General features: G+C 40.6%; 1 protein-coding gene and 1 long non-coding RNA gene across 5 annotated transcripts in view; one reads left to right on the plus strand and one right to left on the minus strand.

The window, feature by feature from the left end:
- The window catches only part of LOC137571837 (uncharacterized), a 330761-nt gene that overhangs the window by 25318 nt on the left and 277510 nt on the right, over positions 1 to 27933 (plus strand). For all 3 annotated transcript variants that reach the window (XM_068281532.1, XM_068281533.1, XM_068281534.1), the window contains exons 8-20: positions 2662 to 2864; positions 6453 to 6577; positions 6882 to 7008; positions 7837 to 7937; positions 12617 to 12773; positions 14008 to 14143; positions 15083 to 15220; positions 16802 to 16922; positions 18474 to 18566; positions 20789 to 21000; positions 22373 to 22457; positions 25638 to 25849; positions 26866 to 26983. In XM_068281532.1, coding sequence (XP_068137633.1) covers positions 2662 to 2864; positions 6453 to 6577; positions 6882 to 7008; positions 7837 to 7937; positions 12617 to 12773; positions 14008 to 14143; positions 15083 to 15220; positions 16802 to 16922; positions 18474 to 18566; positions 20789 to 21000; positions 22373 to 22457; positions 25638 to 25849; positions 26866 to 26983 — 1828 coding nt within the window. The remainder of the gene's footprint in view (positions 1 to 2661; positions 2865 to 6452; positions 6578 to 6881; positions 7009 to 7836; positions 7938 to 12616; positions 12774 to 14007; positions 14144 to 15082; positions 15221 to 16801; positions 16923 to 18473; positions 18567 to 20788; positions 21001 to 22372; positions 22458 to 25637; positions 25850 to 26865; positions 26984 to 27933) is intronic.
- LOC137571838 (uncharacterized) overlaps positions 22350 to 27933 on the minus strand; it is a 68051-nt gene continuing 62467 nt past the window's right edge. For both annotated transcript variants that reach the window (XR_011031452.1, XR_011031451.1), the window contains exon 3: positions 22350 to 22740. This is a non-coding gene — a long non-coding RNA (uncharacterized lncRNA). The remainder of the gene's footprint in view (positions 22741 to 27933) is intronic.

Here is a 27933-nt window from a genome sequence, read left to right on the forward strand (position 1 = left end):
AGGACGTGGTACAGTAAGCCAGCTGTTGCAATTCCTGCAGTTGCATTCTCCAAGTCAATATGAACAGAAGTGTGGCAAGCACAAGTGAAATGAAGCGCATTGCTACAGAGAGAGGGGATGATGGTAATGACTTGGGACAATTGTTCTCAGGTCCGGTGTAAGGATTCCGACTTTGAAAGAACCTGCCACTCTCCTCCCCCCATTAACTTCCACCCAAATTTTCATCCTAACTGCAAATGTTCACTGAGAATATGAAACTCTCCCATTCCCCACCTAAGTCACCTCTAGAGATGGCCCGAACCTCTGATTTTCGGTTCACGAACTTCCGCGAAAGGTTCGGTTCGCGCAAACTTTTGCGAACCGCAATAGACTTCAATGGGGATGCGAACTTTGAAAACTAGAAACACTTATGCTGGCAAAAAAAGTGATGGAAAAGATGTTTCAAGGGGTCTAACACCCGGAGGGGGGCATGGCGGAGTGGAATAGATGCCAAAAGTCCCGGGGAAAAATCTGGATTGGACGCAAAGAAGCGTTTTAAGGGCAGAAATCACATTGAATGCTAAATTGCAGGCCTAAAGTGCTTTAAAACATCTTGTATGTGTATACATCAATCAGGGAGTGTAATTAGAGTACTGCTTCACACTGACACACCAAACGCACTGTGTAACGCACCGCAAACAACTGTTTGCTTAGTGACGGCCGTGCTGGACTGGTACACACCATGGCTAGAGTGCAGGCCGTGGCGGTTTTCAAGCCCATACGGTCGCCGGGCTGAGGTAGCTCAATGATAGAACAACAGTGACTGTCCAGCTGATCAAATTTGGTCTGTCCACAATGAAGCAACGACCTTATTATCTTCTTGTATGTAGGTAGGCATAGGTAGGTGCCCCAGTATAGGTAGGTAGGCATAGGTAGGTGCCCCAGTATAGGTAGATAGGCATAGGTAGGTGCCCCAGTAATTAGCTAGGCATAGGTAGGAGTCCCATTATAGGTAGGTAGGCATACTGTAGGTAGGTGTCCCAGTATAGGTAGGTAGGCATAGGTAGGAATACCAGTATAGGTAGGTAGGCATAGGTAGGTGTCCCAGTATAGGTAGATAGGCATAGGTAGGTGCCCCAGTAGTTAGCTAGGCATAGTTAGGCGTCTCATTATAGGTAGGTAGGCATAGGTAGGTGTCCCAGTATAGGTAGGTAGGCATAGGTAGGAGCCCCAGTATAGGTAGGTAGGCATAGGTAGGTGTCCCAGTATAGGTAGTTAAGCATAGGTAGGTGCCCCAGTAGTTAGCTAGGCATAGGTAGGAGTCCCAGTATAGGTAGGTGGACATAGGTAGGAGTCCCAGTATAGGTAGGTGGACATAGGTAGGTGTCCCAGTATAGGTAGATAGGCATAGGTAGGTGCCCCAGTAGTTAGCTAGGCATAGGTAGGTGTCCCAGTATAGGTAGATAGGCATAGGTAGGTGTCCCAGTATTGGTAGATAGACATAGGTAGGTGCCCCAGTAGTTAGCTAGGCATAGGTAGGAGTCCCAGTATAGGTAGGTAGGTATAGGTAGGTAGTTAGACATAGGTAGGTGTCCCCGTATAGGTAAGTAGGTGCCCCAGTAGTTAGGTAGGCATAGGTAGGTGTCCCAGTATAGATAGTTAGGCAGGGTCTGGCTGGCACAGTAATAGCAATTACCAAGGTCCAGCTGCAACAGATAGGGCTGTATAATGCAGTGTCAGTGGGCAACACAAAAAAAACCACATCAGGAGAACATTAGCTCTCAAAAGAGCTGTTGAGGGGTGCTATTTTAGCAATTGCAATCAGCCAGGAGCAAGCTAACAAGCGTACAAGATCCTAACTAATCTTTCCCTATGAGAGTCTGCCAGCAGCTGTCCCTTTACTAATTACTGCAGGTACACGAGTGAGTGTAATAGTCAGCGCTGCCTGCCTTTTATAAGGGGGGGGAGTGGCTCCAGGAGACAGTGTAGCCTAATTGGCTACAATGTGCCTGCTGACTGTGATGTAGAGGGCCAAAGTTGACCCTAATGGCGCACTCCGGGGGTGAACCAAACTTCCGCAAAAGTTCGCCTTTGCTGGCGAACGCGAACCACCGAAAGTTCGCCTGGAGCCGTTCGGGCCAACTCTAGTCACCTCCTCTCAATTTTATATCAGAGATTTCTAGTATACTTTACTTGAATTTTCCTTCTGCACCAGTCATGCAACTCTCCACACAAGCATACAGTCTTGCTCTGGTCACTCTTCAGACAAATATACACATCTGACTCTGTTAATGGAATGTTTTTCACTATTGGCTGTATTACAATTTGTACAGCTTGTACGATTGTACAGCTTGTACGATTTTCTATAAATTAAAATAGATATTTGTATAACATGCCTTATTGACACTCATAAATTATATTTCCAGGTAAACAGAAACAACTTTTTACAGCACTTTCTATTCTATCATCATAATGAAAGAACTGCATGTTGAACACTAGTTATGTAATGTAGTACAGTTCAGCTAAGTTGATTGTTGAAGGTTTCTTTTCGGATATGTGAATAGTACATTAGTGTTTATAGTTTGAAATTGGTTGAAGTACAGTATGTTATTCAAAGAACAGAAAAGACAAATGGCCATTGCTAAAATGCAGTCAACTTTTTTTGTTTCCCTCCAAATATAGAATTCAAGTGTGTGTGGCTGTACACAGTTGTTTCCAGGAGGAGGTGCATCGCTTGCGTGAATGGCTTTTTGGAGCACATGGACTCCATAGATATTCATCTCTAAGCTCCATTTCTACTGTACCCGGGAGAGTCTCCACTTTGCAGACTGCCAAAACAAATAAAACAAGTCTGAAAATGCCACCATCAGTAACATCCAGTACAGGTAGATATTTCCTGCTCCTATTATTACTTTGAAAATCAGACCAGGCCACCTTCTTGCATTACTCCAGGGTCCAGCCCTGCGACTTGCATGCATTTGTCGGTGCTTTAAGTGGATGACAGGAGTCAAGATAAGCACTTTGACTGCGACACACACTGTGTTCTGAAACCATTCTCATTACATTTTTTTCCGCAGGTTGTAACTGTTTGTAGAATTAGAGCAGATGGACTAGCATTCACTTCCAAAGCACATCTTCATTGAGACTTAGGCAACCATGACCACTTGATAGGTGCAAGTTTATCAAGATAATGCAATTCACGCTACCTGTCAGTGCTTTTAGTGATGTGACTGTATCTTACAACCAGAATATATCACACAAGTTAGAGCAGAATCAATAGTAGTATACCCAAGTGGTGTAATATGACTGATTTACCTCCCTATATCTATTTTAATACTTATCAGTGCAGTAGTGCAAGGCTGCTCATCACTGATTTGAAGGCGATGCCACAGAGATTTTTATTTATTTATTGTATGTATAAAGCACCAACATATTACGCAGCACGCCAGTCATCTTTAACTTCTGTAACATGACATAGCTTGGTATCTTTGTTAATAAGTCATGAATATACATACCTTATACACCGAGCCCCACATTTTTACCTAAGAGAATGCAAGTGTCCCCCTGTAATATACTAAAAGGTGAAGAGTACACCTAAGAATGCTTTCTCAATCCTTGTCTCTCTGCTTATCTGTCTCCACTTATCCCCTAAGACAAGCCATGGACATTGAGTTCATGAATGAGCACACATCAACCTAAGTGGTTGTTAGTAAGTGTCTTGGTTGACCATATTCCTTTATAAAGCCTTCTTCAGGCACAGATCTAAAAATACCATTTGTTCAGTAGACAGCATGCACACATATTACAATTTTTTGATGTTAAATATAATACCTGTAAATCTTCTGTCTGGTCACTCAACCAGAAGCAGGGAAGTACGGGAGTTAGATTTTAGGTTATCTTGGTGTTGTTGCTGCAGGTGGCTTGATTGCATCATATATATGTTAAGACTGCAAGGGGGTAAGGCACAGTCTGATTCTGTCTGAGAAGATAGCAGCCTGTAGCACTGACAGGCTGTCATACAAGAAGTGGCCAGTGTTTGAGCTCCTTACCAGGTAACTTGATTTATTTACTGTATATGACTTCACATTTACATAGCCAGACATAAACAAGCTCTGCAACTGACTTACTGCTCAGAAGAGAGTAAATAAAACATTTTTTGCCTAGACTGGGGCTTTAAATGCCTGTAACCTAATGAAACATTTAGTTCGTTTCTGTGCTTGTTTCTGTTTTCGGGTAATCTACAGATTAAGCATGCTGATACTAACCTTGCATGGACAGTGCCTATTCTGGCCTTGTTAAAGTCAAAGACCTTATCTCTGGTCTGTGTTTTGACCTTCAAACACAACTGTGAACTTGGCTTCTAGTCCTAACTACTCCTGTCTCTTCTGATGGCACTGACAATGTCCAGCTGGCCTGAACTCCTACTTAATTCAACTTCAAATCTGTGTTTAATCTTCTGCTGTAATTTGAACTATCTCATTATATTTAGGCCTGTGATACTAACCAGTGCACCCTGGCTGCACTCTTTTGGGTATAGCTGCCTTATCCAGACTGTATAGTCCTGGTCTGGAATCATCACCCAGCACATACATAAGCTGCAGATTGTACACTGCAGAACTGACTTTAGTTGGTTTTTGACTCTTGCTCATACTTTACATTCCAAATTTCCTGCTGTTCAGGGAAAGAACCTAGAGTGCAGCTGATAACAATAATGCAGTAACCAAGTGTCACCTTGAAGTGAAATTCTCCCTCACCCTAAGGGGCTCCTGTGATGATCATTTGGCATTATCTCACAGGAGTGATCTTATTTCCGCCTTTTGTCCTTTATAGCCATTTCCAAGCCCAGGCATGTGTAGTTAGAAACAATAGCCATACATTACACAATCATCTTTAATTAGAACCTTGGTAACCCTCTTTCAAATATTTCTTTATTAATTCTAAATATTGACAACATTTTAATAAATCTCAAAGGCACATTTTTTTTTACTATAACATATCAGTATAACTGCAGTAGTGCTCCCTCACTTGTGGAGCGCTAGAGCAAGAGGATTGTCTGAGGATTCTCTTCTGTAGAGTGCTTTGTGAGTGTGAGAATCTGGACTTTTAGTTATGAGCATGCATTTGCATAAAATTTCTCAATGCTGTCTGACAGGAGATAAAGATACAATAGAGCTCAAACTAATTGCTAGAGCAGAATGTGACAGGAAATGGCCATGCTATTGTGCCCGGATAAAAGCAGGACAGGAAAAATGGAGTGCTTGGCTGCAGAGATGTCATTTTTAAATGAAATGTATGAGACTTGGGAAGTTTTGTTATCTATTATCTACAGTACTGTGTGGTATAGAAAAAGTATATGAAGGGTTTATTGTGACTGGAATTTCCGTTGTGGAAAATGGGAAACGTGTGTGTTGTTTTATAAGATAATTCTGTCTGGAGAGCAGACAATGTACTGTATATTGAAATGAATGTCAAAATCAAGTTCATCAAACTACTGTACATGATGCATATTGCATTCTATGTTCTATATAACTATACATAGGTGATACATGCAGGATTCTGTGACATAGAGATCACTGAAGAAATAAGGGTTGCTTGTGCAATTTTTTAGTCTGATATGCTGTGGAAAGGTGTGTGTGTGTGTGTGTGTGTGAGTGCGTGCGTGCGTTCGTGCGTGCGTGTGAGCGTGCGTGCGCGCGCGCGCGTGTGTGTGTGTGCGCGCATGTGTGTGTGCGCGCTTCCAGCTGCCCACAGGTTATGGAGCGTTCTGAGGCTTCTGCTGCTATACATTAAAGAGGAACATTAACCCAGGATTGAATTTCATCCCAATCAGTAGCTGGTACCGTCTTTCCAATGGGAAATATTTGCCTTTTGTCAAACAGATCAGGTATGTCTGTATGGCTGATATTGTGGTGAAACCCCACCCACAGTGTGATGTCAGGGCTATGGCCCTGACAGTTTCCTGTCTGTGAACCTTATTGCATTGTGGGAAATAATGACTGTTTTGAACTGCCGAGCAAGGGAATTATACTGCGAATATCAGTAATTTCTTGATCCTTTTTTTTTTTTTTTTTTAACTTTTCACTTTGCAATGTATTGGTTTATTTTTTTCCCTCTACCACTATGCTATATTCTGGTATTTCCTCTTTAACACCAAAGAAGAGAATAATGTCAGCTACTTCCTAGTTGGTTAGGTTTTAGTTCTTGATCATTATGCTATGACTCCAAAGACTGTACCTTAGCTTTGTTGCCTCAGGAACACTTTGTAGATAAAATTACGTCAACTACTTTCATTAATAATAGAAGAAAAACACTGAACATTTGAAATACCCATTTTACAGGTGCATCTGCATATGGTTTCTGGCATAGTATGGACAAAGATAACTTAGGCTCATTTTTTTTTCTTTTTTTTTGTTAGTAGTTCTTGTACACTTTTCATTACAAGTATTGATTATTTTTGGGAACACTTTGTTTAGATCAACAGCAAGAGTTCCTAAGCAGCGGTGTGGCCATAACAGATGATGATACTATTATGTACCACTTGGAAGCCTTGAGGGCCAAGCTAAAACAGACACTGGACATAATGGACAAACTGCAAGAGGTAACTTTCTCTTATGGTAAAATTAGTAAAAAGTTGATGACGTGGAGGATGCTAAACACTTTCCTTTGTCCTTTTAAAGACAAAATTACATATGCAAACTAAAATAATATTTCAGTTGAGGAAATATGTAGTCATACATTTTTACTTTGCTCAAATTTAGTATTTTGTCTAAAGAGAGTGTGTTTTTTTCAAGCAGATATTATTTTTGTTTTCAGAGCCTTAATAATTGCTTTGTTTATAACGACTAATGGGCAACTCCATGCCTGAGGCTGTTTTAACATGTAAATGTCTTTTTTTTATATAGTACAGAATGTTATCGAGACTGGCAGAAGGCCTACGAAAGCCCGCCCAAGAAGACCTCATTGCAGATGATGACAGTGACTCTGACAGCGGTGACTGCGAAATTACAAATCAAGAAACAAAGGGAACAGGTAACAGAAACTAGACCAATAAGAGGATGTATTGAGGAATATTATTCATTAATACAGGACTCGGACCTCCATCATATAAAGGAAAGTACAGACAAGACATTCAGTTGAATGTACAAACATTACAGATGGCCTCCAGTGTACCTTATTCAGTGATGGAGCTACATAGCTGAGCATTTCTGAAGGATGGTCTGTACTAATGTCATTCATTCGTTCGTTGGTTCGTTTGTTCGTTGGTTCGTTTGTTGGTTCGTTCGTTGGTTGGTTCGTTCATTCATTCATTCCCCTAGAAAATGAAGTACTTTGAAGATAAATGTAGCAAATGGTGTACTGCATCTTTATTTTTATAGGTTTCCTCCCAGATCCCCCACAAAGATACCACTAAACTAACTGGATTCTTAGTACTTTCAAATTGACTCTAAACTGTACTTGGTAGATTAGGTTGTGAAACTTGTTGATGAACATTGGGTTGTTTTGTTGAATGGACTTTTAAACTCCTGCATAATATGTCTTTGCTGTGTGTAATAATACATAGTGTCCTCACACATGATGTTTTCATATAGCATGCACCCCACTGCTCATAGAAGCAGCTGCAGAGAAGATCTCACCTCTTTATTTTGCTTTATGGTCAGCTGATCCATAAGATTAGACAGGACAGGGTGGATAGAATGTACACTATAAAAGTTTCTTGGTATAGATCCAGCTTTCACAGCGGTGGGAGTGTATATCTTTACAAAGTTTATATTAATTTGCATACGGATTAAGTGTGACAATTTTCTTAATGTCCATAATAAGGATTTACACTGAGCACATGTGTATTTCTTTCCCCAGATATTCTGAATGAATCTTTTCCTTACCTTCCCCAGTCATTGAGACTAAATGCTAATTCTCCTGGAAGACTGCATACTCTTGTTGAAGAGGATGAAGCTCAGGTAACGACTGCTGTTTCTGTAATTGTCACTCAAGTTGCCCAGTAAATAATGCGAACTGGGCTACTTTTTTTTTCATCTAACATTTACGCAATTTTAGATTGCTTTAAATTAGTTGCCACTGCACTAATGCTACTGTTAATGTTTTCAGATCCCACAGGGACCGTGCAAATGCACTTTGCCTGGGTAGCAAGAAGTTAATGATTATTTAGCATGCCATTATGTTTCTTATTGATTTAATTCTGATGGCTTTTTAATAATTTGTGACCTTTACAATCCGGTATTGTTTTCAGGATCTTGTTTGCAAGCATTTTCAATTTGATATACTCTAAAATAAGTGCAGATCTGAAGCTGAAAACAGTTGATTTAATGACATTAATGCTATTGTGGCGCTTTGAGTCCACTAGGAGAAAAGTGCAATATAAATGTTCTTTGTCTGTCTGTTTATTGTGTGTACATGGGCAGGCTTGCCTGTTAGAGTTGTATGGTGACCCTGAGGTTGGAGACCCCAAGCTGTCTTATTGCTTCTTACTCAGAAAGTATGAAAGCAGGATGTCCAAAAAACTGGCATGTGTAGACTCTCATAGATAACTAATCTATCAGAGCATGTACTGTAAGCTGTGTCCATGAATGTAGACTGGCAAACATTTTTGAGAGTGTGCATCCTAAATAGATGTCTCGCTTAAAGGTAAAACGGAGTATAGCAGCTACTCCATTACTCATCAAATGGTATAGTGCCCAAATTGTACCTGAACTCAGCACTGATAAATAAGATGCTTGTAGTCATGTTAGTGCACTTGTAGCTTGTGTTAAAGAAGTTTTATCAGCCACAAAATCAAATTCCATTTACCCACTGCACTGTGTTCATTATGCAGCCTGGAACCTCACCCTGCAATGCAAGCTCTCCAATCTATTCAGAAATGTCAGCCTGGCTTCATTAGGTACACTGCCAATGAGAAGGAAGCTTGTTATTACCCTTCCCACATTCCTGCTACTTACTGCTTGGCTGAGGGCAGTTCATTGTGACATGAGGCTGAAATCTGATCTTGCTGTACTCACATGTTTACAAAGCAAGGTAGCTAGAGCAGATTCTAGGAGAGAAAAAAAGAGTAAGGTAAGAAATGACAACAGGATTGGCTTCAGGGGAACCAAGATGGCAAATGTCAGGAACAGAATTCTCTTTCTTTACTATATAAACTTGACTGAAATCAAAACGTGGACAGTACAATACATTTGTTATGTTAGTAGAGCAAGTAGTTATCTACTTATATATGTTTTTTCCCCCTGGTATAGGATGGCTGACCCTGCTGTTTTAATATCCTGTATTAGTCCAGTTGATCTTATGATGGGTAGCAGGAAAAAAGGGTTCCGGCGGGTAGTGGACGAAAAGGGCACCGCCATAGACTCTAATGCAATTATCATTAATACGGCGAAAAACACAGGAAAAAGGGCACCCGATAAATATTTTTAACAACATCAGCGCAACTAAAGTTTTTGAAGTATGTTATCGTTTTGGAAGCTTGCAACGTTATAGTTTGTGTCATATTATTTCGTTTGTATGCACAGATTTTACATTATCAAAGATATTATCATTTCTATGTGTAAAAGGGTGTTTCTGCAGGGGGAGTGGTTAGGTTTAGGCACCACCAGGGGGGTAGTTAGGGTTAAGCGCCACCGTGGGGGGGGGGGCAGTTAGGGTTAAGCAATATCGAGTGGGGTGGGGGATAGAGTTACATACCACCAGGGGGTGGCTAGGGTTAGGCATCACTGGGGGAGGGGGGAGGGTTAGGCACCACGAGGGAGTGGTTCATTTTAGGCACCATCAGGGGAGGGTTCTGTGTGAGAGTAGGGGTTGGGTTAAGCTGTATTGTTGAATTACGTAACGATATAATATATTTTTGTTATCAACTCCCATCTGTTTTAAAACTGTATTTATCGTTAACCAATTTCGTTAATGATGATTATCGTTATTGACATTTCTTTATCCACCGGCGCCAATTCGTTATCCAGCCGGGCCCTTTTTCCTGGTGCCCTTTTTTTCATGCACACGTGGGAGCAGGAAAAAAGGGCGCCGGCTGAGGGTGAACAAAAAGGGCGCTGCGCTGCTATAGACTTTAATGCAATTATCGTTAATACGTGAAAAACTACGTTAACATTATAACGTTATAGTTTTTGAGGTAGTTATCGTTTTAGAAGTTTACAACGGTATAGTTTTTGTCATATTATTTCATTAATAAGTACAGAATTTATGTTTTTAAAGGTATTATCGTTAATATATGTAAAAGGGTGTTTTTGCAGGGGGAGTGGTTAGGGTTAGGCGCCACCAAGAGGAGTGGTTAGGGTTAGGCACCACCTAGGCAGCGGTTAGTTTTAGGCAACACCAGGGGGGGTGGTTAGGCACCACCAGGGGGTTGGTTATAGTTGGGCACCACCGGGGGGGGCGGCTTAAGGTTAGGCACCACTGGGGGGGTGGCTAGGGTTAGGCGCCACTAGGGGAGTGGTTAGTTTTAGGCACCACCAGGGGAGGGTTCTGTGTGAGGGCAGGGTTGGGTTTAAGCAGTATTGACAAAAAACATTAAGACATTTAACGTTAATAATTATTCATTATTATCTCTCGTTTGTTGTAGCAACAGTAATTATCGTTAATAAATCTAGACAACGATGATTCTCGTTAGCAAATTTTGTTAATACCTGGTGCCAAATTCGTTAATAACCCGGCCGGGCCCTTTTTCACGGCGCCCTTTTTTCATGCACGCACACTTAGGATGGGAGTAGCTCCTGCAAGCTAATCATATAATGAAAATTTGTAACACAAAAAGAGTATCAAATTTAGTACTCTGCCTTTTTTGAATTTCCCTTCACAATATTTTGTATTTGTGAAGAAGTATCTTTTATTCATAAGAAAACTTTTTATTTCACTTTCGCGTGTCTCTTTGGTCAGAATTTACTGTGCAGTTCCTCGTCTTAGTTCTGCTGCATTTGACTAAGCACCAGGTCAGGAGCAGTGATGGCTCTAGATTGTGAGCTGTCAGTTTTGGAGCAGTGGTTGCTTGCTACTTGAGCCAAGTTTGGCTCCATTTAATTTAATATGGAAAAGTCTACATACTGTACATTTTCCCAATATCTTGTTCTCCATTGCATTATTATTTATTGTATTTATAAAGCACCAACATATTACACAGCGCTGTATCTGCACAATAGATATAGATATATGGGTTAACATACAAGGTAGGACATACAAGGAACTCACAACAAAACCAGATCATGCAAATGTCTTTGATAACAGTAGTTCAGAATAGAGTCTGTTCTAGTCTGGCATGAGCCAGATGATGGTCGGCCTACACTTATATTTAATAAATGTGCAGCAGCCATACATATAATTCTTTTTTCTTCTTTTTTCTGTTTTTCTGTCCTTCTACTTTTTGTTCTTGCTAGAAGACAGCTGGCTTTTGGTTGTCCCCCATGCATTCTGTTGGGGCTACAAAAGGAATTGGGGAAATAGCAAATACGTCCATGTCAGGAAATAAAATGTTTTAACAACCAAGAATTCCTGTTTGAGCCATATGGATCGATCATTTCAGCTAAAAATGTAAAGCGTGCACAGGTGGAAACTGATGTTGCTGGCTTACCTCTTGCGATCTGGAGGCTGGGTCAACCACTTCAAAAGGAGTTTCAGCACAGGGGTCTCTCTTGTGCATCCTTGCACATCCCGTCTCAATAGATCAGAGCATGGTGCTCAGTCGGGGGCTGAGCAGAAGGTCAGTACAATGCTCAACACTAAACCACCACCCAAAATGATCTCTAAATATTGTTTTGAGCTAAAAAGGATCAAGATAAAATGGGGCCCTGGACAAGATAACAATTTTTGCCCAGCGCTGATGATCTCCTGGCTTTTTAGTTAGATTTGGTGGGGGCTAGTATCCACCAGGCCCCTAGAATCTCTCCAGGCCCTAGGCAACTGCCTAGAATTGCCTTGTAGATGATCCGGCTCTAGTTTTGAGTGTGAGGAATCAGGTGTCAGGCAAATTTGAAAAGCTGCCATTGTTGAACTATGACTGCAGTGGGGATGTATGAGCTCCCTTGAGGGACAGTTTGTGACATGTTTATGTACTCTGTGAAGTGCTGCAGAAGATGTCATTACTATATAAATACATAATAAACCCATAATATGGTAGGACATTAGTAAGGATTAGAGTGTGAGCTCCTCTGAGGACAGTCGGGGACATGACTATGAACACTGTAAAGTGCTTTAGAAGATGTCAGTGCTATATAAATGCATAATAATACAATATTATGGTGGGACATCAGACTATGATGATTTTAAACATTAGAGTGTGAGCTCCTCTGAGGACAGTCAGTGACATGACTATGTACTTTGTAAGTGCTTCAGATGTAATTTCTATGTAAATACATGATAATATTCCAAGGCTTATTGCTTTAACTAATGGCTAATATGTTAAAATATTTAACTAATTTTTCCAATATGGAAGCGTTGTATCCAATTTTTAATAATTCTCAATAAACCCTTAACATCTTACTGTATCTTACTGAGTGAGTGCTCCCCGTGTCTTCATGACTAGGCTTTTCTCATGAGAGGAGAACATATTTGCTTGACAGGTCTGCAGTGCACATTATTAACTTGCTGGTATTGATTGATACTCACATACACTCTCTTCTTCCAGATGTTTACTGCAGACTCCTCCATGCTAACAGTTCCATCTGCAAAACCTGAAGACTCTTCTAGTAAATCACATTCCGACCTGAAAATTGATGAGCTCCCGGGAGACAAGGAGGAAGACACAGAAATGATCCTTTCAAATGAGGAGAAGCATATGCTAGGTATATCTCTGGAGAGCTGCATTTTAAATAACACATGGTATATATGGTATGTGATGTGTGGCCCAAACAGTGTGTCACAATGTAGTAGCTTTCACATTACGTGCTATTACAATTCAGTTCAGGTATATGGGGTTTTGTTTAAATTTATCTATGCAACTGCTTCATTTGATTGGTCTATTTCTAAGCAACGTTGTTTTGCATTCAGTTAGAATACATTTTGCATCAACCTGATTATTAATATCTCATTGTCCATGCCTACATTGCTTCCCATAGTGGGTGTTTAATCTCTAGAACAGTATATAATCTGTCTCCATCTCTTTTTCGTTTTTTGTGTGTTTTCATTATCCTTGTATGCATTATAACACAATTATAAACAAATCTATAGTGAGCAGCAAGTGATTATCTCTAGTACACCATGTAGCACTGAGGATGGGCTATGGCCATTTCTGGCCTATTTGGCACCTCAGGCAAGAAGCTTTTTGGACCTCCACTCTTATAAATAGAATGTTTGGAGCCTACATTATTTAGTATTGCTGGCACCAATAACAAATGCACAGGTTACATACAGAAATGACAAATACACAAATTATAAGGAGACCAGATACTCCACACCAGCCCAACCTCACTGAACCCACATAATAAACCCTTCCTATAATTGTTATGAGGGTTGTGTAGCCGTGTTGTAGAAACCATTATACTATTTATGTATGGCCTGGGTCTTTGCAGGTCAGAACATTGTCCTGGAAATCCAGAAGAGCTGCAACATTTAGCACAACAAATAGCACATGGCACCTGACATATAATTGTTATGCTATTCCGTCCTCATTTTTATGCTAATAAGCAGTGCCTATGTACCTGTTAAAAATACCAACCACCAATTTCGTAAGGAAGCTAGCAGTGGTGGGTATAAGAATTCTACAAGCACAGTGTGCTAAGTATAGCTCTCTGGTGCCCCCTCCTGCAGTTGTTAGACTAGGCATCTGCTTGGTTTGCCTATGCCTAAAAATGGACCTGCGATGGAAAATGTTCCATGGATGAAGGACCACTTGTGTTTACACAGTTAGATTTTAGGTCTGCGTTAGTAGGTAGAGTTGGGACTTCCTGCAGAAATGTCTTAGTTTAGTAGGTGTACCACATTTATAAAAAGGCTGCAGCAGCCAAGCAGTAACCTATTGTATATAAGTACCTGAAAATAATTTTTCTTTAACTGTGGCACATGTTGTTCTCCTTGCAGCTAATCTGTACAACAGGGAAGATATAGATGATGACCAGTGTACATTGTCCTCTATTTTGCTGGAGAAGTTGGAGCAGATGATTGAACTGCTTGCACAGTATATAGACAGTGATATATTATTGGACACAGAGAAGAGGTAAGTAACTCGAGCAGTTAGGTTAAACCTATTTAGTATAGATAGCAAGTGGGTGGGTTTTACCTAACCGCACGGAAGCAGTTTTTGGCTGGATCTAATGTCCTTAGGTACAAAAGAGAACTACTATTATTTGCACAGATACACCACATACTGTTGTCCACCCTCATCATAAGTTGTGCAACTAGACTTGCCACTTACCCCCCACCCTCACTACATTCATAAACACAATGCTTTATTAAATCAACCTTTCATGTTGCAGTTGGCCGAGAGACTGCTCTAAGGACAGTTAGTGTTCATCTGACCACCCTCTCAAGCAGAGGTGTCCAAACTTTTTTTGGCCAAGGGCCATATCGCCGTTCTTGAAAGTGCTAGGGGGCTGAAGTAATGAAATTAAACACAGTTTTTGCTGATTGCCGTTATGTCACAGGTACACAATGCCTGTGACATTTTGTCAAATCATTTTTTTTTCATGGTAAGTAACCCACATTTACTTTGTGCCGTTAGCACAGTGGCAGCAGCTAATCAGTGGCTGTTACTGGCATAGTGGCATCTACTAATCAATGGCTACTACTGCTACAGTGGTGACTTATAACCTACAGGCGAGCAAAGAGGGAGGCCGAGCGGCAATACAAGGTGGCCCCTACACGCCACATCGCAGCTGTAGCCTGCGGGCCGCATGGTCCCTGGGACAAACTTTGGACATGCCTGCTCTAAAGTCTTTGGGAGAGCTGGGAGTTTCATATACTGTACATATTTCTTACTGCACGCTCATTTTTACCACAAGATACTGCATTACAGTATAAGTTGTTAACAGGTCACAAAGTTAGATTGAAAAACAAAAAAAAAATATGTATTTATAGTTGATAAACTCTGAAAAATATGATAAGAAATGTACAATACTAAAGTGGTTGATGATATTATATAACCTGCTTCCCACAGGGATCACAACCGCTTTGAAGATGGGTACTCAGAATTTTTAGTGATAAACCAGCAAACTGAAAAATACATCTCTGTATACATACAAGCCCTGTTCCTTAGAAGAATGCAGTGCAAGGAGGCCCTCTCCATTCTTCAGAGGTAAGATTACACAAACACTATGAGACCTATTTAATACATGTAAAATATTTTTTGCTGAGTTCAATAATACTTCAGGACATCTGACTGTTGCAAGTGGTAAGCAAGGTGGTTCATATACAGTTAAATTATCCTCTTTTACACTATACGCTGAAAAATGCTTTTTAACTTTCATTAGCAGTGCATTGTGAAAAGGCTTTCAGTTAAAACGGATATAGGGGAAACTGAGTCATAGGGAAACATGGACAATACTTTGATCATTAGATGTTTTTTTAAGTTATAACCAGGGGGTCTTGCTAGCTCCAAAGAACACTGGCACGTGCCCCGGATCTATTCTGAGGTACCCTGGATGTCCCACAGGCAACTGGTATTGTTTAAAAGAAAACAAATATGGAAGCCTTCATATTCTTCTCACTTCAGTTCTCCTTTAATTTCATGTAAATTTGGCTCCACCTATGACCACACCCACATTCTAGTGCATGGCCACACCCATTTTTTGGCTGGAGTGCCCAAAAGTGCCCCGGATCCTAGCAAGGCCCCTGGTTATAACTGAGAGCAACTGATTAAGGGCCCATTTCCACTAGCAAAGTGATGCAATGCGTTCATCACATCTCTCTGCAGGTAGTTCCGGTTTACGTCCGGAAGTTTGGATGCGCCGTCTTTAATTGCCTACCAGAATCGGACGCATGCTATGAGAATCTACAGCATGCATCCGATTATTGTCCTGGATCGCGTCACATCTCATTGCAAAATTTGCAGGCAATGGAAACTGCTCCATTTACTTGCATTAGTTCTGTCATATCATAGCAACTGAACAACTACTATGGGTCCTGGGAGCAAGGGAGCACCTTCCCCCTTGCTGTAGAGAGAACAAACAGGACAAGACAATCACAATATAAACACCTCCTCCTAATGACTCTGAGCTGTACTAAGTTTTCTAACAAATATGCTCCATTGTTATCATAAAAAGAGTCAACTGTAAATAACGTGACCTTTAATAAGGTGTTGCAGTAGCTATTAAGAAGTTTACAGTGAACAGGGGTGCTGAAAAGGGTACTGAAACTGGCGCTGTAGTGAGAGGAATATCAACGCTTCCATATTTATTTCCTTTTAAATTATACTAATAGCTTGGCTGGCCTGCTTATCCCGAGCCTCTAATACCTTCAGCCACATAGCCAGACCGAATATGAACATCAGGTGCTATGTGTAAAGTCTGGCCATATTAGCCAAATGCTTGTTTCAGGTGTGTGATTCAGACACTGCTGCAGCCAAAAGGACCAGCAGGGCTGCCAGACAATTGGTATTCTAAAGGAAGTACATATCGCGGCCTCCATATCCCTCTCCCTACAGGGTCTTTTAAATATGACATTTTAATTTGTTCTCTTCTCTGTAATAAATTAGACAGTCTTACAGTCACAAGCACTGTGTGTATTATAGCATGCGTTATGAGATATACTGTAACTGTTGCTTCATTTTTTTTAAAACTGTGCATTTAACTCTTTGTAAGCCATTATCACTGATGGTAGTAATTTAACCTTTGTAGATTGTTCCTGGATGTGTTAAAAATCTCTTTTTTATTCAAAGGTTTTCTGTTGTGAGACACAGGCAGGGGATACAGCACATCATCAATGAATGTTATGTGGAGGTCTTTGATTGGTTCTATGATGAACTAAAGGAGATTCAACAATTATATGAAACCTTTAAGGTTTGTAAGAATCTTTATTTAGGTTTACCTTTATTTTTCCGAGCTACAGTGCTACCTGTGCATGTAGAACTAATTCATCTAGACACTTGACATCTGAAAGTACGATGCCTCTAATGTGCAGGATGAGTATCAAATTGCCAATGTTGTGTAGACTCGTCCTGGTTAAGATTACGTTTTTGCTAATATCCCATTACTACTGTGTTTTTCATATTTAAACCTTTTTCAACCTCCCCGGCATTATGATTATTTCTGGATTTTAGTGTCTGAAAGTGGTGACATTTTTTCACACGCTTTAGACCCTAAAAATCATACTGCTAGATATATTTGCGGCAGCCCTACATATTAGACACCACCCCATGGATCCAGCTCGGGGTTACTGCTCTGAGCTGCAGCATTCTGGCCCAAGCCTGACTCAGGATTACCGCTAAGGAACACTATTGCAAATTCGTTTGTTTCATTTGGCAGACTAATGGAAATGCTTTCTGTTTTCTAAACTGGGTTGTAAGACCATATAATGCTTTCTTGGGGGGGTTATTAAGGCAAATGAATGGAATTATACTCTGCAGTCTACATTCCAAAGAGGAGCTGTTTGGAAAAAACATGTCATCTCTGTTGGTGAAAGTCCATTTTTGAAGATGCAGGGTGGAGGCAGTGCTGTTTTTAAGGAAAGACAACAAAGGTCCGGGCCTTGGGTGGTAGCTAGTCAATGGGTGGGTCAATATGGCAGAGGACCAAATGTGAAAGAAAAGGCTAAAGATGGAATACAGAGCTTGCAAACAAGGAGCTGCACATGGAAAAAGGAAGCTGCTGCCCAAGGAGTTTGTATATAACTAAAGGGGGCTGCCGTACAAGAATGTTAGTCATGGAATGGTTGGGGTGGGGGGTGCTGCACATTGAAGGGTAGCAGCAAGAAAGTTGGCCTAGTGGTGGAAAAAGTATAAATCCGGCCCTGGGTGGAGGTGGAATTTGTTTCCTACTGTTTATAGTAATAACAGTATTAGGCATGATGAGATCTCCAATGCTTCTAGAAAATGTACAAAAATGTTTTGTTTGAATGAACTAAACATTCAGTTTTATAGGCAGTCTTATAGAGTCTATTAGATGCTGTATACACATGGGAGTCCACAGGGGCAGTACAAAAGGGGAGCCCTTGTTCCGCATTCTTGGAGGGTCTACTTTCTATTGTCAAAGATACCATGCTCTGTTTTTGAATAAATACCACAGAACTATTGCCATTTTCAAAGTGTTGAAGCTTTGTAAGTATTCAAATCATTTATTGAGTTTAGGCCTGTGGTGATTATGGTACATATAAGCTGTTGTGTATATTTAGCTAATAAAGCCAGGTTGCTGAATGTTTTATAGTTTCACAGACTGGTACCAAACATAAAGCAGAGGTCTGCCATGGGTAAGCCAGAAACCTGATGTTTTTTAAGCAGAGTGGCCATCATTTTGAGTTTAATACTCTCGTCTGTTGCGGGTGACCCATAGTATACCACTGATCAAATTTACGGTATATACTGTATTAACTCCTTTTTATCCATGATTTTGTAGGAAGAACCATTTCTATCAAGAAACATGCCACCAGCAGTGGGGGCAATTGTGTGGTCACGAAAGCTGTTGTCAAAGATTGAAAATACAATGAAAGTAGGTACTGGGTTAAAAAGAAAAAAAAACTAAACAGATCTGATGTTAAAGTATTTTTATTCTTATACTAAAATCCCAAGATTTAATTATCTCACTGGCATATGCTGCTACTCATGTTTATTCAGCTCCCATGCACAGTAAGGATAATAATAATAATAACTCAATTTTTTGAATAGCGCTTTTCTCCTGTCAGACTCAAAGCCCTTGCGAGGCAGCCACTAGAGCGCACTCAGTAGGCAGTAGCAGCAGGGCCGGATTTACCATAAGGCACAATAGGCACGTGCCTACAGGCGCCAGATTGGGCAAGGGCGGGGTTTTAATTGCCCCTTTCAAGTTTAAAAACCTTAAAGTGCGATCCTCCATGACCGCGCCGCTCTCCCCGCCCACTTTCGTCATAATCGGGCAGCCGCCTCACTCTCCCCACACACAGTGACTGTCAGACAGGCTGAGGGCGGCTCTTGCAAGCACAACTCTCTCCGCCCACCGCCGTATTCATGCCTGGCCTGCACGCAGCGCTGCAATTGACAAGCCTAGAGCAGCAGCTGCGTGCATAGGCATCGCTCTGCTGCCGCTGGGATGGGAGAAACCATGTGGGCACCTGGCAGGCATCACTTACCTGCCAGTGTTAAGCCTGCCTGTGCCCAGAGTGAACGAGAGGGAGAGAGATAAGTACAGCGAAGGTAGGGAAAAAGCTCCGCCCCCTCTATCGTCCTGTTCAGCAGCCACCAGCCAGCATCATGTGTGTGTGACAGGCGGGGAGTTCAATGTGCAACGTGGTTTGTAGGTTTTCATTCTCCTGGCTGATGTCAGCGTTGTCTGCCCGCTTCCACCCCCTCCTCTCCCTCTTCATCCCTCTTCATCCATCCATCACCTGTGACTGTCAGGGAGAAGGGGTCAGGCCGGGGCACACTCAGTTCGGGGGTCGGGAGGTTGCTGAGAGGGCAGAGCAGCTTTAGCTCCTGCTGCCTTCTCCCGAGATGGATTCCTCCTGCAGTCCTGCTTCGCTCTAGTCTAGCCTGACAAAAAGTGTCACATGGTAAGGGAACTTCAAAGCTGCCATGGATGGTACTTTCTGCAGTGAAAGTTAGCTAGCTGTTTGAATGGGGGAGGGGGAGTGAGGGTTTTGTTTTGTGTGGGGATGGGGAGAGTGTGTGTGTCTGTGACCTATGTGTGGGTGATCAGTGTGTCTGTCTGCATGATCAGTGTGTCTGTCTGCGTTATCCGTGCATCTGTCTGCGTTATCCGTGCGTCATCCGTGCGTCTATCCGTGCGTTATCCATGCGTCTGTCTGCGTGATCAGTGCGTCTGTCTGCGTGATCAGAGCGTCTGTCTGCGTGATCAGTGCGTCTGTCTGCGTGATCCGTGTTTCTGTCTGCGTGATCCGTCCGTCTGTCTGCGTGATCCGTCCGTCTGTCTGCGTGATCCGTGTGTCTGTCTGCGTGATCCGTGCGTCTGTGTGATCCGTGATTCTGTCTGTGTGATCCGTGTGTCTGTCTGCGTGATCCATGTGTCTGTGTGATCCGTGATTCTGTCTGTGTGATTCGTGTGTCTGTGTGATATGTGCGTTTGTGCGAACGAGAGAGATCTGTGGGTGCGACCTTTGTGTATGTGTGTGTGGCATAAGTAATAAAAGGGCGTCTGGAAATTTGAGTGCCCAGGAAAGCCAATAGTAGAATATTGGTAAATTTACCAGTATTTTACTTTTAAAATGTAAAGAAGGATGGTAAATATTGGTTAAATATCATTATTTTACTATAGCTCAACCTAACCCTACTCTGAACAGAACCCTCCCCCAGAGGCTTAACCTTAACAGCCCCCCTTCCCCCAAACAACCTATTTGACGCTAACCCTAACAGTCTTCCCTCACACAAACAACCTATCAGATGCCTAACCATAACAGCCACGAACCCCCCCCCTCCCCCCCACTATTTATCGGGCTCCACCGGCTCCCAAATTTCCAGAGAAATGGCGGTATTATCAATATGCACTATGCACAGTGCACTTTATGATTATACTGATGATTCCGCATAATGATTTGTGTGCCCCGCCACCCTCTAGTTTTAAATGTTTTTTTTTATTTATGTGATGTTCAATAAATGAGATTTGTTTAGTAACACATATCGGGTTTGGTGTGGTACCTATCTGCCTAGAATTACATTTCAATTATAGCAAAATTTTGTTAAAACCTCTAACTCAAAGTTTATATTTTCTTGTTTACAAAGGCTTTCAAAAATGTGAGAATTGTGACAACTTGTCTAACATACTCCCATACTGTAAAGCTGTACAATCGAATAGCTTCTACCTTGGTATCATATGAAGAGCTGTGGTATCAGAAGTGGAAGTCTCAACTAGACAGAGGTCTTAGTGGACTTAACTTTACATTACTTGTCCGAGATCCTGTCACTCAGCAATTGATGGTCAACAATGATATGAGGTAAGTTTTGGTTGTCTCCCTATTTTATTTCCTGTGCAAAACATATCTCTACTGATTTGCATAGTACAATTTCAACCAAATGTGTTTTTGTTTTGTTTTTTTGATGGGGGGGGGGGGGTGTTTGGCGGGGAGTGATGAGGGGTATTTGCTTCTAGTAAACAAGAACAGGAAAAGAAAGAAGTAAAGAGTCATCTCCAAACAAACATAAGAAAAATACTATTGACAACCCTTCTCATCTAGAGCAGGGGTGCCCATTGAGTAGATAATTATCTACCAGTAGATTGCAAAGGACTTCTGGGTAGACCCCACACCGCCTGCCTGAGTAGCCCATAGTTCATACTCTGTCTCTTTGACTTGATGCTGTACTAAAGTTTTTCTTAACAGTGTAGAATATTATGCTCTTGCCTTATATTTAGAAGCATTATGTGCTACAGCTGATTACAATTTCCCCGGACACTGACTATGATATTGTAAGCATAAAATTGGGACTTTATTTGGTTGAGCACTGTACTATTTGGCTTACTGAGGAGGACTCTATGATATGCATCTAACTGACTGTTGGCTTGTGGTAATGAGTAATGGACTGCTGGACTGCCGCTTTGCATGTGCTGCAGTTGTGGCTTGCATCTGTAGGAAGATTCTATTTGGTAGATCATTTTCAGTTGGTAATGTTCAAAGAAGCTGTAAAGCTAAAAAAATGTGGACGCCACTGGTCTAGAGAAATGAAGCGTTAGAAAATCTTCAGGCTCATAGTGTTTGTGTTTCCTATTGTGAAAGCTGTACAAGGCTTCATTTCTTCTTAAAGCGGACCCAAACCAAACATTTTTTTTAATTCAAAATATTTAGTTGCACCACTCTGACACATACAAAGATAAATAAACACTCCTTCAAGCCTATGAGCATTTCAGTGCATGCTTTTCACCCTTCTCTTTTCATAACTAGGGTTAAATAGGTGGCAGCCATTAGCAGTTCCTCCTTTGCCGGACACCACCTACTCCACCAGTTTGCCGGATTCTGTCCCGGCAATATGAAAGGAAAGGAGGGGTTCCTCCAATAAATATAAAATATTTTATATTTCACATCGTGCAGCTGAAAAAAGGCTGCTATTTATTATTATAATTTAGAAAATAGATTTTATTTCCGGATTCTTGTATTTTTAATTTGGGTCAACTTTAAGGATGTCGCAAAAGACTGTAAAATGATAACCAATATCCCAGACAGCACTGATAAAACCTCAGTAGAGCTAAGCCTTCCTCACTAATTAATAAAATACTTTTTTTGCTGGAGCTTGAAACTGTAAACAATGGAATAAATCTTGTGTTTATGTTGTAATCAGTTTTTATTTGTATTTTAATGTTACATTTATTTACAGAATAATCCACCTCATTGAGGAGACAAAATGGATGCTGAAACTGGAAAAGCATGTCCCAGATGCAGCACTTCAGGCGTATCAGCAGGTACAGTACATATCTAATTCCCTGTCTGCAGGATATTAACAATGCCAGGTTTCTGTGAAGCACCGGTATCTCTTTGACTGGAGCAGGTCTCTCCATTGGGCAATGTTTAACTTTCTCTTTGATGAATAAAGGTGTGACACTGTACTGTATATGAGTACATAACAATGTAAGATATTATACACACTGCTGCTCTCTCCAGCACTCCTCTGTTGGCCCCCGCCTCAAACTCTCAGCTCTTTGTAGTGCGCACCACATGCTTAGCACCGGCCACTCTTGAGTCACTCTTGGTCAAGTAATCGAAAAAAACAAGACAAAACAAGAAATGGGGTTAACATGGAGAACAATAAGCATAAAGGTTAAAATTTCAATTACTTATTTTAAAAATACAGTCCTGTATAAGACAGTTTAGGGTAATAAACCCATTCGAATCATCTATACAAAATAGAAACATGCCTCAAGGCCAAATCCTGCAGATTCACTGTTGCACCATAACATTATCTTCAATAAATATGAATAATTACAGTCATTTGTGGAACATGTACTGTAAGTATAAACTGAACAGCTAATACAATGCTAGTCTATAATTTAAACTCATATGTATCCCTTACAGTAGTAAATGGGTGTAACATACTAATATCCCATGAACAACATGCATGACTCATTAAAACATACTGAGAGGACATAAACACAACTGAGTAAACGCTGCCTCCATGCAGACATGGCAATGTGAGATATTGAGAGTTTGGATATGGAGGCAGTATTTATACAGTTGAGTTTATGTTCTGTAGGTATGTTTTATATTAAGTCTCATACATGGCTCTTGAGATAGTAGAGCATCCTTAGAACTTAGATGTTACACCCATCCATTGCTGTTTGGTGTAATTACGAGTTTTAATTATAGACTAATATTACCATATATTGGCTGTTAAGTTTAATGCTGGGAATACACCATAAGTTTTTTCAGCAGATAGATGGTTCGATAGATAATTTCTGACATGTCCGATCTTATTTTCGATTGTTTTTCTGATCGATTTCTCATAGAAGTGAATGGAAATTGATCAGAAAAGATAAGAAAATCGATCGTAAATAAGATCGGACAGTAAATTGACTGAAAAATCTCATTGTGTATTCCCAGCATTAGGAAGCACTTCGTATAGCTAATTGTATTTTTCCTTGTTCATATTTATATCACTAAATGTTCTGGTGCAACAGTGAAGTTGTAGGATTTGGGCCCTGAGGAAGTCGCCAGTAGGCTGTGAAGCATGCATCAAGGTCAAGGATACATTTTTATTGGAGATATGAGTTGCATAATGATGTAAACTGTTATGTTGCCCTAGATTGTCTTATATGGGACTATTTTTTTTTAATGTCAATAATTTAAACCTATATTTTTTCACATTAATGCTCACTGCACGGGATATAAATCCAATTTCTTGCTTCCTAAATGACTTTGTACTTGTCCAAGACACAATGTTATTTAGCATCTTCTGATGCATAACCCCTAGTTAGGAACAAGCAATAGACAAAAACTAAGGTTGGGAGATAGGCCTGCAAAAACTGTTTTAGGGAGCCATCAAATCTAGCTCTGTACAAAGAAGCAGGACATCTGTTTATCTTGAACATCTAAAGTGCCAGGCCAAAGAACAGATCTAGGCACCCCAAGAGATTATCTCCAGTTCCAGAGAGGAGACCTGTTCAAAGTTAAAAGACCTCACTCAACTAACACTGCAGCTAGTAGCCCCTCATGGATTCCCTCAGCTTCAACCTTTATTACAGATGTAGATCAGTGTTTCATCTGTCACATCGCGCTGCACCACATCGGTATGAACAGCCCCATAGACTTTCATTGGGCTGCAGTGGGGTGTGGTAAAATTACCACATCGCACCAGCCCAGTGTGAAAGGCCCCTCAGAGATTTTATATGTGGAGAGATGGTTCATATTTAGCTGTAGGGTTACTCCGCATACCTCTGCATGTAACGCGTTGGCAAAAGGAATGCACAAAAGCTGCTTATGTTTGAAGAAAACTATGTTTAACAATATTTAACTTTTCAATGTCTGTATCTGTTTTTCCAATCCAAGCACATGCACTAATAAAGGTCAGAGATCTGTATGCCTGAATTTGTTCCAGCTGTCTGTTCATTCAAAGCTTACATGAAAACATTTGAATGTGTATGTGTTGCATGGTTCATGTATGTTAGCTGATTGCAACCTGTGTGGGGTAGGAGAACCTTAAAGGCCAACATACACTATTAGATATTTTCAGTAAATTAGACATTAGGTTCAATAAAACCATTGAATCTAATGAAAATGTATTAAAGGCTCTTTTGATTGATATTGAATCAATATTTTATCAGTTGGTTGGGAATGACTATCCTTTAACTAATCAATCAGTAGTGACTCGGAGGAAGAAGGCAATTGACAGTTACATTAGGTTCGTATTGCATGGAGCAGCACAAACCTAGGGGTTGGCAGCCATGTGATCAATATTAGATCAAATCTCTACTGAGATCTACTCTAACATTGAGTGGTGCAAGGTGGAATGGAAGTAAATAATTTATATCAGGTAGATATCAGTTGTTTTCTGGACCAGGTTGTTTAAAATGTCCCTTTGGTCCAATACAGAACCTGATATTGCTTTTGTGTTGTTCTGTCTGCTAAATATACAGTAAATATGTTGTTTAAATGGAAGTTTGATTTGAAAATATTTTGGAATGTTTACAAAAGTGTTTAGTATAGGGCACAGGTATGTTGCTCATTTTCCCAGGCCTCATGGGTTATAGAATGATAAAATAATGCAAGATTCCAGTCTGGAGAAAGCTCTTTTAGTACTTTCTCTAGTGGACAAAAAAGCAGAACTCTGCACCATTTACTTACAATAACCATATGACCCTGTTACTAGCTAATCTAAGCTCAGAATGCCATAACACATTTACGGCAGAACTCAGTCTCTTAGTTGGAGATGGTTAATATGATTTGTGTACAAGTTCATTTTCATATTAACATTTTTATTGTTATTATTTTTTGTTACTGCATTGAATACAATTGATACAGGTCAACTTCCATATTCTATAAAGTACCTTTACAGTCACAGCCATGGTTTTGTAATTTACATAATGTGAGTATTGTAATTCTTGTTACAAACAGGAGCTTAAATGATTGTGATTGGTTTCTATCAAAAGGCAGATAAATTTAAGATGTACAGAAGCAGTTTACAAGATGTGGTTCAGCAGTATGAAAGAACTCAGAGGGCCATCCCTGAAGACTTTGCAGTGCTGTTTACATCCCATCTGGAGAGAGTAAACCATCAATTTCAGCCGGGGCTGTCTCGTTTATCTTGGAGTAGTGTTAATATAGAAGGCCTTCTTCATCAAACTGGTGCTGCTGTTACCAGGTATTTTTTTTTTTTTTTGGGGGGGGGGTGACATATGTTGTATACAGTAGTTCTGTGGCAGAAGATAGCAATGTATGGCCTTTAAATTATATTTTGTCGATTACAGTAGAGCATGTAAAAACATATTTTGGTAATTATGGTGTTTAGACTACTAGGGGTGGAGCAACAGTTGTGGCAGCCATACCAACTACTATGCGGCCCAGGAGCAGTTGGAAGACTGGTTTGTTCCCAACCTTCCCGCTATCAAAGCCAGTCACTTGTATTTAAAAGAACACTATTGAAAAAAGTATAACATTTAAAATACATGTGTACACATACAAATGTAATATGTGGTGTTACTTCCCTGAAGGAAATTACATCAGTGGTCACAGGATCCTGCAGGGCAGGTATTGTTATTTCTATTCTAATAGGATGTTTCAGAGCCCCGTGTTCAGTCCAGGCTGCCTGCTACCTCTTTATGGGCCCTTTTCCAGTAGCAGTCGCTAGCGTTCGCGCTGAACGCTAGCGATTGCTGAATCGCAATTCCGCCGTTTTCCCGACGTTTGCGGCCGCGATTTTGCTATGCTATGCACTGCATAGCAAAATCGCGGCAAAAGTCGCTCCGCGGCGCGATCGCGATCAAGTAAAAAACGAATCGCGGTAGTGGAAATGACCTACCGCGATTCCTATGTTAAAAAGCAAACCGTAGCGATTGTAAAATCGCTAGCGGTTTGCGGTTTTGCGATTCAGCTAGCGCAAACGCGCTAGTGGAAAAGGGCCCTACGTGTAGCAGATGATTATGATCTCTGCATACGTATATGTTTTATGCAGTTTGCTATATGTAATTGGGAGCCCCATCAGATTTTGCTGTTGGGAAACATGAATTGTAGTTGCATTTGGTTTCTATGATCCGGCATAGGCATTGTTTTATATTTACTTATTGTTTCCATTAAGACAAAAGGTATATGATTTCCCAAATAAATGGAAAATAATAATAATCATTATTATTTCAGATGCTAGTCTCTTTTATCTTACAGGCTTCAGTTTCTTGTTGATAAGGTTATGGAAATTAAAGAACAAGCGATTGGAAAAGTGCTCGAAGAGATCTCCTGCTTTGAATTATTTCCAGTGGAGAAGATTACAGATGCACCAAAGGTACAATGTAACGAACAAGTACCATAATCTCCGTCATGTATGATTTATAGGATAAAGGTGTGACTGTCACCTGCAGGGATTGGGACTCAATACCCTAGGTGACAGTTTGGGGCTGAGTTCTGTACAGACGTGTCACTAGCCTAGAACCATGAAGCGAGGGTTATATGCGGAGTGCTTGAAGCAGGGGTAAGGAGAAGAACAATGGGTCCACCTGCACTTGGCAGAGATGATCTAGTTGTTTTATTCTATACGTGATTTTGCTGCATTTTGCAAACGTATGCAAATCACAAAACCCGAGGACATTAGAAAAATAAAGACATTTTAGGAACCTCTTTAAACAAATATATCATGATTGTGATCTTATTTTGCCTGATCACAAATGTCCTGCACAGTGCATTTCTTCCGAGTTGTCTAAAGAGTGGAGTATTGTACATAATACATAGTTAGACCTTGTGATTTTGGTCTGTAAAGCCTTTCTTTGTTTTAAGTAGTGCTGGTAATGATCTATATGGAATTGAGAAATGGGCAAACATTAACTAAATAATTTATCAATGAATACTGTAATACATAAGCAATTTTGACCACTACGCTACATTCAGTAAAGTTCCTATTTAAGTCTTTTTTTTTTAGCCACTTTACCCCCATGCAGACTGGTGGTATTGACAAGATGCTGAGATTACCAGAATAGGACTTCTCAGCATGAACAATACCAGCCCACAGAAATCTCCCCAACCTGTCTAACAAAGCACCCTTTTCATATTAAGGACAAGAGCTTTATCCCGTGTCAGTGCTCAGCAGAGCTGAGGGTAACTACCCCTACACCTTTGAAGATAGACCTCAGGGGAGGCTTATGGTAGAATCTTGAACAAACCTTTAAAATCTAAATCTGACAATACTTCAGTGTTTTGGAATTAAGGGATACATTACAGAGAAAAAAAATACTCCATATA

Source organism: Hyperolius riggenbachi, chromosome 4, assembly GCF_040937935.1.
Source record: "Hyperolius riggenbachi isolate aHypRig1 chromosome 4, aHypRig1.pri, whole genome shotgun sequence".
Lineage (NCBI taxonomy): Eukaryota > Metazoa > Chordata > Amphibia > Anura > Hyperoliidae > Hyperolius > Hyperolius riggenbachi.